The sequence below is a fragment of the Coregonus clupeaformis genome, chromosome 24 (assembly GCF_020615455.1).
Source record: "Coregonus clupeaformis isolate EN_2021a chromosome 24, ASM2061545v1, whole genome shotgun sequence".
NCBI classification, from domain to species: Eukaryota; Metazoa; Chordata; class Actinopteri; order Salmoniformes; family Salmonidae; genus Coregonus; species Coregonus clupeaformis.
The window spans coordinates 18,489,866-18,501,564 of NC_059215.1; the positions used below are offsets into that span (position 1 = coordinate 18,489,866).

The window sequence follows — 11,699 nt, forward strand, 5'->3', positions numbered from 1 at the left end:
TCACTGAGGGGGCCATGACCACACTGAATACACAAGATTCTGACAGCGTTTCATCTACAGGGGGGAAACGCAACCTAGAAACAACATGACTACAGTCTCAAACACAGAGGAAGTTAATTAATACGACTGGTAAATCCACCTTGCGGCTAATGCAACATTTTATTTTTGGAGAGCAGGTCAATTTATGTGTAAAAATCCTGCAGTTCATCTAAAACAGGAACTACTGCCACGTGTCCATATAAAATCCTGTTTTCAGTGTTGAATTTCTGTGTATATTTCTGTTCTGTTTCTTGATTAATCTAATGAATCTGATATAGACACCCACAGATTTGAGATGAAGAATCCGGTTGCCCAAGGCAAGAAATATCAGACGTGTGCTCTCTCTCTCTCTCTCTCTCTCTCTCTCTCGCTCTCTCACTCTCTCTCTCTTTGTCTCTCACACACACTCACACATGCACACAGAGAAAGAATGTGAGTGAGAGAGAGAGAGAGAGAGAGAGAGAGAGAGAGAGAGAGAGAGTCAGATGGACACTGAGGGCAGTGTTCAGGCTGTGATTTTTCATATTATTTCATCTTTGCTGTGAACCATCCCTGGTCCTCTTTAATCTGTTTTCTCTACAGATATCTCCCACCCTCCCCACTCTCTTGGCATGCTGCAGTGAACAGAGCTGCTGTTTGTGACAGATCCCAATTCAAATGGCTTCATTCTGCACTCTGGGAGCATCACTTCTTCTCCCCACTCATCCGACTCACTAGCATTAATTTCCTAACAGAAATGCCCGTCTTTCCACCAGTGTACTCCACACTATGTAAGCGTCCCAAATGGTACCCATCTGAGAGGGACATTCTTTGATCGTGGCTGCCATTGAACTTTTGATAGCCAAAACTTATGAATTACAGTGCCTTCAGAAGGAATTCATATCCCTTGACTCATTTCACATTTTGTTGTGTTACAGCCTGAATTCAAAACGGATTAAATATAATTTTTTCTCACCCATCTACACACAATACCCCATAATGACAAAGTGAAAATGTGTTTTTTGACATTTTTGGCAAATGTATTGAACATTAAATACAGAAATATCTAATTTACATAATTATTCACACCCCTGAGTCAATTAATTTTAGAATCACCATTGGCAGTGATTACAGCTATGAGTCGTTCTGGGTAAGTCTCTAAGAGCTTTGCACACCTGGATTGTACAATATTTGCACATTGTTATTTTTAAAATTCTTCAAGCTCTGTCAAGTTGGTTGTTGATCATTGCTAGACAGCCATTTCAATTCTTTCCATAGATTTACAAGCCGATTTAAGTCAAAACTGTAACTAGGCCACTCAGAAACATTCAATGTCATCTTGGTAAGCAACTCCAGTGTATATTTGGCCTTGTGTTTTAGGTTATTGTCCTGCTGAAAGGTGAATTTATCTCCAGGTGTCTGTTGGAAAGTAGACTGAACCAGGAGTTCCTCTAGGATTTTGCCTGTGCTTAGCTCTATTCCATTTATTTTTGTCCCAAAAAACTCCCTAGTCCTTGCCGATGAGAAGCATACCCACAACATGATGCAGCCAATACCATGCTTGAAAATATGAAGAGTGGTACTCAGTGTTGTGTTGTGTTAGATTTGCTCGAAACATAACTCTTTGTATTCAGGACATACATTTCATTTATTTGCCACATTGTTTTTGCAGTTTTACTTTAGTGCCTTATTCCAAACAGGATGCATGTTTTGTACAATTTTAATTCTGTACAGGCTTCCTTTTTTCACTCTGTCGTTTAGATTAGTATTGTAGAGTAACTACAATGTTGTTAATCCATCCTTAGTTTTCTCCTATCACAGCCATTAAACTGCAACTGTTTTAAATTCACCACTGGCCTCATAGTGAAATCCCTGAGCGGTTTCCTTCCTCTCCGGCAACTGAGCTAGGAAGGACACCTGTATCTTTGTAGTGAGTGGGTGTATTGATACACCATCCAAAGTGTAATTCATAACTTCACCATGCTCAAAGGGATATTCAATGTCATTTTTTCTTTTCTTTTTACCCATCTACCAATATGTGCCCTTCTTTGCGAGGCATTGGAAAACCTCCCTGGTCTTTGTAGTTGAATCGGTGTTTGAAATTCACTTCTCGACTGAGGGACCTTACAGATTATTATATGTGTGGGGTACAGAGATGAGGTAGTCATTCTAAATCAAGTTAAACACTATTATTGCACACAGAGTGAGTCCATACAACTTATTATGTGACTTGTTAAGCACATTTTTACTTGCCATAACAAAGGGGTTGAATACTTATTGACTCAAGACATTTCAGCTTTACATTTTTTTTTGGGGGGGGGAAACATAATTTTACATTAACATTGTGGGGTATTGTGTGTAGGCCAGAGACACAACATCTCAATTTAATCCATTTTTTATTCAGGCTGCAACACAACAAAATGTGGAAAACTTCAAGGGGTGTGAATACTTTCTGAAGGCGCTGTATGTAAAATGAATGTTTGAATGTATATTAGGCAGATATCTCTCAGGCTATCCAGAGGTCTGGCAGATCATACAAATCTACTCAAAAGGTGTCAACACATATTGCTGTGTCCCAAATAGCACCCTATTCCCTATACATTTGCACTACTTTTGACCATAGCCCTATGTGCACTATAAAGACAATAGGGTGCCATTTGGGATGCAGCCACAGAGTAGTAAAGCACCAGTGGCTCTCAACTAATTAGAGATTCTAGTGACTTTTCTCTCATCAGTCAAACTGGAGAGTGACTAGAGACTAGAGTGATTAAATAATACATTCATGATCCACATAGAAATGGTTAACCAATTATTTTCTAAATCTCTGTCTCATTCTTATTATGCAATTTAATCTCATCCATTTGTTAAACAGAGACTAACAACGAGAATGAGAATGAGAGTAATACAATGAGTCTCTGTGAAGTCAAGAAAGTAACTAAACAACTGTGGGAGGGCGGATGGAGGAAGTGACGAAAGTCACATAATTCGCATGCGAACTATGGTGGGAAACTGTCCTGGTTTGAGAGGAAGTGGCTTTGAGGGCAACAGAAGAAGAAAAAGAGTGGCAGACAGGCAGGAAGTAGGCCAGCAGCACATAGTTCTGGGTTGAACAAACCTGCTGCCATGGCAATGGCCACAGAGAAACAGCAAGTGTTGTGACTGAACTGAGAGGGAGGATGTGTGGAAGAACGAATCCCCACCTCAGTCAAACACAGGAAGCTACAAGAGGTTGATATTATCATGATCTGAAGTCAGTAGTTTTTTCAAATATACTCACAAGACACAAACAAACTGGACCACTAAGCAACTGTACTATAGTAGATGAGCTAAAAAATACTTGACATTGGCTAATCGAAAACAAGAGAGAGCATATAACTATTAACTAATTTATAACATAAAACTGCATAAATCACGTTTGAATGCTATATGACAAGTTCAGTTCAGTAAAACCATGGTATAGGTCACACCAATTGAAAACGGAATATTGTAATTTGAAGTGACACAAAGCTTGCCCATGCTGTAATGAGAGGAGAGCTTACCTTGAATACTGTGGAGGTAAACCTTAAGGCCAGAGCGGAGCTGCTGATCACCAACCCTCTCAAACTGCTTGAAAAGTTTGTTGATTGTGTTCTGAACGGATTCATGCCGTTTTACCTCTGCTCTTATGGCACTTGACTGAGACCATTTATTGCTGCTATTCATCTTGAAGTATGTAGATTGAAATGAACTGGGTAAAGAATCCAGTTGCTTCAGCCCATTTGAACTCCTCTATTTTTCATTCCACAAATGTTCATTCCGTTAAAATGCAAAATAAATATACTCCAAGAGAAAGTTACACTCAATAGTTTAGACCACAGGACACCAGAGCTCTCATTGCAACGTTTTTCAATTTCCTCTGACGGCTTTGAACTCACTTCCTTATTTCAAACCATATTTCTTACTGTGTGGTTGCTTGCTTTTTGTTAAAGCAGAGTCTGTTGTGCACTAAGGCTAGGCTACACATTGTAAAGGTCCCTATGGCTGATTTAAAAAATCACTCTATTTTCTCACCAATGTTTAGAATTTGACATGATTATACAATTTAATGTACAATATCTGCATAAACTGTTGGTGTTTATTGAGCTACATTTATTCACAACAGGACAGCATTGTTGGTTAAGGGCTTTTAAGTAAGCATTTCACGGAGAGGTCTACACCTGTTGTATTCGGCGCATGTGACAAATAACATTTGATTCGATTTGAAATAACATGAGAGCCTCTGTCTCTAGATGGTGAGGCTGGTATCTGAAATGGGGTGTCATGGCTCATAATGTTAATCACAGTGATGCATGGGTAGGTTAATGTTTACATAATAATCATCAGCCTTTGATTGCCTCCTCTCTCAATTAAATTAGATTCAATTCAATTCAAAGGGCTTTATTGGCATGGGAAACATATTTACATTACCAAAGCAAGTTAAATAAATAATAAGCAAAAGTGAAATACACAATCAGAAATGAACAGCAAACATTACACTCACAAAAATGTCAAATGTTATATTAAGGCTATGTTCAGTGTTGTACGAAAGGGGAAATCTCTCTCTCTCTCTCTCTCTCTCTCTCTCTCTCTCTCTCTCTCTCTCTCTCTCTCTCTCTCTCTCTCTCTCTCTCTCTCTCTCTCTCTCTCTCTCTCTCTCTCTCTCTCTCTCTCTCTCTCTCTCTCTCTCTCTCTCTCTCTCTCTCTCTCTCTCTCTCTCTCTCTCTCTCTCTCTCTCTCTCTCTCTCTCTCTCTCTCCTTGTGTGCAGGGGCATCTTAAACGGAAGCAAATAGAACGAAACGGGAAGGGACCTACAGTTGAAGTCGTAAGTTTACATACACCTTAGCCAAATACGTTTAAACTCAATTTTTCATCATTCCTGACATTTAATCCTAGTACAAATTCCCTGTCTTAGGTCAGTTAGGATCACCACTTTATTTTACAGTTTTTCTCGATTGCTAAGACACATTTCTTGAAAGCTGCTCTCCTTTTCTCTTAACTGTGAACACAAAACCCAATTTTCAAGCTACATTCACAAAACCTCAGACTCTTCTTGCAAAACCAAACTTTCACCTCAAAACAGTTCAATCTGTGCTCAAAACTGAACTATGTTGTCAAATCGTGCCCCGAGTCAATCAAAATAAAAAACACTACTGAACAGTCACTAAACACTACGTAGAAAAATAGAAAACACAATGCTCAGGACATGAAGCTGGAGAAATAAATGTTTGTTTGTTCACTGTAGGCTAAATGCATGTTGCAAAACAAAAAAACCTGTGCATTTAGCACTTGTACAAAAACACAAAACAGAAATCTTGTGCATTTACATGTAGCACTTGTAAAAACAAACAGAAATCTTATGCGTTTGCCACTTGTGTACAGTAAGCCCATGTAAAAATAAAGTACAGAAATATACAAATAAGTGCATTACTCAGCCACAGCATCATGTCTCCGTACTGGGTCAGGCCACAGGACTTCATCCACATCACAGGCCACATTTTGTCTGGCCAGGCAACGGGGAAAAAAAACCTGGCATGCCGTATCCAGGCTTGGCATGCCTCCACACCTATGTCACCACAGGCAAGTCCCATGGCTTGCAGGAGATTTACCCTGGTGTAAGGTTGGCGTTCATATACCTTCCACCGCCATGAGGAGAAGAATTCCTCAATGGGGTTTAGGAAAGGGGAGTACGGTGGAAGGCAAAGATTGATAAAACCTTGGTTCATATTGTACCACTCTCTAACCTGGAGGGCTCTGTGAAAACTCACATTGTCCCAAACAACAACATAGATGGGATGCTCATCCTGCTGCCCTAACAAAGCATCTCGCATGTGATTGAGGAAAATGAGGAGCTGGTGAGTGTTGTAGGGCCCCAGGTTGGCATGATGGTGGACAACCCCATGATTGCTGATGGCAGCACATAATGTGACATTGCCACCACGCTGCCCAGGAACACCAACAATGGCCCGATGGCCAATCACATTCTGCCTCTCCTTCTCCTTTTGGTGAGATTAAACCCAGCTTCATCCATGTAGATGTATTGATGGGGTCTTTCCATTGCATCCAGTTGAAAAACCCTCTGTAGAAATAGATATAGTTTTGTAAGTGATACGGAAAAAGTGATTTAGGCCACTACAGTAAATCACTACTTAGAGTAATCAACATTGAATGTGGGAATCTTTGCTCTTTGACTCTGTCTGAGTTGCGATCAAAGGGCACTCTGTATAGCTGTTTCATGCGCAGTCTGTTGCGCTTGAGGACACGATCAACAGTAGAGAGGCTGACACTGTTGATACCCTCAAAATGTAAATGGTCCTCAATGATCTTCTGCTGAATTTCGCTCAGTTTAATGGCATTTTTCTTACGGACCATATCAACAATTAGGGTCTCTTGGTGTGGGGAGAACATACCTGTCCTCCCACCCCCATGTGGCAGTCTTTCAATTCTACAAAAGAGAACATGGAGTTACAAAAAATATACATGGAATACTAGGCCTACAAACAGTTAGACCAACCCTCCATTACAATACTACAGTACATTGGTACAGTGATGTACTGAAACATATATTCACTTACAGTATACTGTGGTACAGTATATAGTATGTCATACAGTAATTGCTGTCAACATTTACATACTGTACTATAATGTCAAAAAAAGGTAATTACCTGTTCTCTTCTCTAAATCTTCGGATTATGGTGGACACAGTGAATCTACTGATGTTTGGTTGTACCCTTTGTCCAGCCTCCCTCATGCTCATACCATGGACAAGAACATGGTCAATCACAGTAGCTCTGATTTCATCAGATATTACTGTTCTTTGTCTTCGCTGACCACCTCGACCACCTCTCCACACGAACTCTTCCTCTCAGATTTCTATCAATTGTAGGGCCTCACAAACCAGTGCTCTCTAAACTGGCTTACTGTATATGTTCCCTCACATCATTAGCCACAAGTGTGATCAATTTTGAGTTGTTGTGTTCAAGTGGTGATACCTGTGCTCTAATTGTGTTTGACTTTTGTCACATGTGCTCACCATTATGCAGCACGGGTGCATCACAATGAAAATGTGTTGGCAAGTTGTGTCTAAACAGGTGAAAAGTGCTTATGGTTTTGCCAAAAGAGTGATTGATTCAATCAGTGGGTTCAGGCAACTGAGCATTTGGTTCAGACAATAGGGTTTAGTGTTTTAGCAATTGAGAAAAACTGTAAGAATGTGAAATGTCAGAATAATAGTAGAGAGAATGATTTATTTCAGCTTTTATTTCTTTCATCACATTCCCAGTGGGTCAGAAGTTTACATACACTCAATTAGTATTTGGTAGCATTGCCTTTAAATTATTTAACTTGGGTCAAACATTTCGGGTAGCCTTCCACAAGCTTCCCACAACAAGTTGGGTGAATTTTGGCATATTCCGCCTGACAGAGCTGGTGTAACTGAGTCAGGTTTGTAGGCCTCCTTGCTCGCACCCGCTTTTTCAGTTCTGCCCACACATTTTCTATAGGATTGAGGTCAGGGCTTTGTGATGGCCACTCCAATACCTTGACTTTGTTGTCCTTAAGCCATTTTGCCACAACTTTGGAAGTATGGTTGGGATCATTGTCCATTTGGAAGACCCATTTGCGACCAAGCTTTAACTTCCTGACTGATGTCTTGAGATGTTGCTTCAATATATCCACATCATTTTCCTTCCTCATGATGCCATCTATTTTGTGAAGTGCACCAGTCCCTCCTGCAGAAAAGCACCCCCACAGCATGATGCTGCCACCCCCGTGCTTCACGGTTGGGATGGTGTTCTTCGGCTTGCAAGCAACCCCCTTTTTCCTCCAAACATAACGATGGTCATTATGGCCAAACAGTTATATTTTTGTTTCATCAGACCAGAGGATATTACTCCAAAAAGTAAGATCTTTGTCCCCATGTGCAGTTGCAAACCGTAGTCAGACTTTTTTATGGCGGTTTTGAAGCAGTGGCTTCTTCCTTGCTGAGCGGCCTTTCAGGTTATGTCATATAGGACTCGTTTTACTGTGGATATAGATACTTTGTACCTGTTTCCTCCAGCATCTTCACAAGGTCCTTTGCTGTTGTTCTGGGATTGATTTGCACTTTTCGCACCAAAGTACGTTCATCTCTAGGAGACAGAACGCGTCTCCTTCCTGAGCGGTATGACGGCTGTGTGGTCCCATGGTGTTTATAGTTGCGTACTATTGTTTGTACAGATGAACGTGGTACCTTCAGGCGTTTGGAAATTACTCCCAAGGATGAACCAGACTTGTGGAGGTCTATACATTTTTTTCTGAGGTCTTGGCTGATTTCTTTTGATTTTCCCATGATGTCAAGCAGAGGCACTGAGTTTGAAGGTAGGCCTTGAAATACATCCACAGGTACACCTCCAATTGTTTTTGTCGTTAAGTACGTTAAATAAAAGTATGTACGCTTTTCACGCTGCGCCTTGGTCCGTGTCTTCAGTCAACGATCGTGACACACAGTCAACTTAATGTATGTAAACTTCTGACCCGCTGGAATTGTGATACAGTGAATTATAAGTGAAATAATCGGTCTGTAAACAATTGTCATGCACAAAGTAGATGTTCTAACCAACTTCCCAAACCACAGTTTGTTAACAAGAAATTTGTGGAGTGGTTGAAAAACGAGTTTTAATGACTCCAACCTAAGTGTATGTAAACTTCCGACTTCAACTGTACCTGAATTTGTCCAATTGAAACTCTTGTTTTAGTTGCAACTGTTTGCACTACACTCTAAAAATTAGGGGTTCAACAAGGGTTCTTCTAAGATCCTCAAAGTTCTTTGAAGAACCTTAGGGTTGAAAATGGCCCCTAAAAGGTTATTCCAAGAACCCACAGGAGGTGGGGTTCATCGAGGAACCTGCTTAGTTTGGTGGGGGTTCTTGCAGAAACCTAACTGCCTAACTGAAACATTTGGATTTGAATTTGAAAGGACAGCAGGTGCAGGCACTTAACAGAAAAATGTAAAGATCTCCTCAATTTAAGGTAAGGTTTGTCCCTTGTATGATCTAAATTGATATTGTTTTATGATGATACCATCTATCTTTTCATATTTGTGCAAATCTTTCTAAAACAGAAAATAGACACAATTCAATGGCTATCAATCAACAAAGAGGTAAGAATATGTAGGCTATAAGAATATGTTGAAGGCTAGCTGTATTGGGCGCAGATGACTGAACTGCTCACTTTTGTGTCTGCAGGTATACAGACGAGGAGGCATACAAAGGTATGTTAATTAGTATTGTATGTTATGCAGATCACATTTACCATCCTCCTCCCTTACCTCTTCAATTAATATCCCAAAGGCCTCTACATTATGGACAAGGTATGTTCATTCACATTCACCACAAAAACCAAGCTCTGAATTCTGTTGTGTGCATGTTTTGTTAATCATCTGTATATTGTTAATATCTGTAAATTCAGATAGCATTGAGGAGTACACCACATCAGTCACTGGCTTCATCAATAAGTGCATCGATGATGTCGTCCCCACAGTGACCGTACGTACATACCCCAACCAGAAGCCATGGATTACAGGAAACATCCGCACTGAGCTAAAGGGTAGAGCTGCCGCTTTCAAGGAGCGGGACTCTAACCCGGACGCTTATAAGAAATCCCGTTATGCCCTCCGACGAACCATCAAACAGGCAAAGAGTCAATACAGGACTAAGATTGAATCGTACTACACCGGCGCTGACGCTCGTCGGATGTGGCAGGACTTGAAAACGATTACAGACTACAAAGGGAAGCACAGCCGCGAGCTTCCCAGTGACACAAGCCTACCAGACGAGCTAAACCACTTCTATGCTCACTTCGAGGCAAGCAACACTGAAGCATGCATGAGAGCACCAGCTGTTCCGGATGACTATGTGATCACGCTCTCCGTAGCCGATGTGAGTAAGACTTTTAAGCAGGTCAACATTCACAAGGCCGCAGGGCCAGACGGATTACCAGGACGTGTACTCCGAGCATGTGCTGACCAACTGGCAAGTGTCTTCACTGACATTTTCAACATGTCCCTGACTGAGTCTGTAATACCAACATGTTTCAAGCAGACTACCATAGTCCCCGTGCCCAAGGACACTAAGATAACCTGCCTAAATGACTACCGACCCGTAGCACTGACGTCTGTAGCCATGAAGTGCTTTGAAAGGCTGGTCATGGCTCACATCAACACCATTATCACAGAAATCCTAGACCCACTCCAATTTGCATACCGCCCCAACAGATCCACAGATGATGCAATCTCTATTGCACTCCACACTGCCCTTTCCCACCTGGACAAGAGGAACACCTACGTGAGAACACCATAGTGCCCTCAAAGCTCATCACTAAGCTAAGGATCCTGGGACTAAACACCTCCCTCTGCAACTGGATCCTGGACTTCCTGACGGGCCGCCCCCAGGTGGTAAGGGTAGGTAACAACACATCTGCCACACTGATCCTCAACACGGGGGCCCCTCAGGGGTGCGTGCTCAGTCCCCTCCTGTACTCCCTGTTCACCCATGACAGCATGGCCAGGCACGACTCCAACACCATCATTAAGTTTGCCGACGACACAACAGTGGTAGGCCTGATCACCGACAACGATGAGACAGCCTATAGGGAGGAGGTCAGAGACCTGGCCGTGTGGTGCCAGGTTAATAACCTCTCCCTCAACGTGACCAAGACAAAGGAGATGATTGTGGACTACAGGAAAAAAAAGAGGACTGAGCACGCCCCCACTCTCATCGACGGGGCTGTAGTGGAACAGGATGAGAGCTTCAAGTTCCTTGGTGTCCACATCACCAACGAACTATCATGGTCCAAACACACCAAGACAGTCGTGAAGAGGGCACTACAAAGCCTATTACCCCTCAGGAAACTGAAAAGATTCGGCATGGGTCCTCAGATCCTCAAAAAATTCTACAGCTGCACCATCGAGAGCATCCTGACTGGTTGCATCACTGCCTGATATGGCAACTGCTCGGCCTCCGAGGGTAGTGCGTACAGCCCAGTACATCACTGGGGCCAAGCTTCCTGCCATCCAGGACCTCTATACCAGGCGGTGTCAGAGGAAGGCCCTCAAAATTGTCAAAGACTCCAGCCACCCTAGTCATAGACTGTTCCCTCTGCTACCGCACGGCAAGCGGTACCGGAGTGCCAAGTCTAGGTCCAAAAGACTTCTCAACAGATTCTACCCCCAAGCCATAAGACTCCTGAACAGCTAATCATGGCTACCCGGACTATTTGCACTGCCCCCCCACCCCATCTTTTTACGCTGCTGCTACTCTGTTAATTTATGCATAGTCACTTTAACTCTACTCACATGTCCATATTACTTCAACTACCTCAACTAGCCAGTGCCCCCGCACATTGACTCTGCACCGGTACCCCCCTGTATATATAGCTTCCCTACTGTTATTTTATTTTACTTCTGCTCTTTTTTTCTCAACACTTTTTTGTTGTTGTTTTATTTTACTTTTTTATTAAAAATAAATTCACTGTTGGTTAAGGGCTGTAAGTAAGCATTTCACTGTAATGTCTGCACCTGTTGTATTCGGCGCATGTGGCCAATACAATTTGATTTGATTTGATTTACATCCCTGTTAGTGAGCATTTTATCCCTTGTCAAGATAATCCATCCACCTGACAGCTGTGG

At 42.0% G+C, this 11,699-nt stretch overlaps 1 protein-coding gene across 1 annotated transcript in view; it reads right to left on the reverse strand.

The window, feature by feature from the left end:
* The window catches only part of LOC121537935 (arf-GAP with GTPase, ANK repeat and PH domain-containing protein 1), a 35,185-nt gene extending 31,292 nt beyond the window's left edge, over nt 1-3,893 (reverse strand). The window contains exon 1 of the mRNA XM_041845605.1: nt 3,558-3,893. Within this exon, the coding sequence (XP_041701539.1) occupies nt 3,558-3,720 (163 nt within the window). The 5' untranslated portion in view covers nt 3,721-3,893. The remainder of the gene's footprint in view (nt 1-3,557) is intronic.
* Between the last annotated feature and the right edge of the window lie 7,806 nt (nt 3,894-11,699).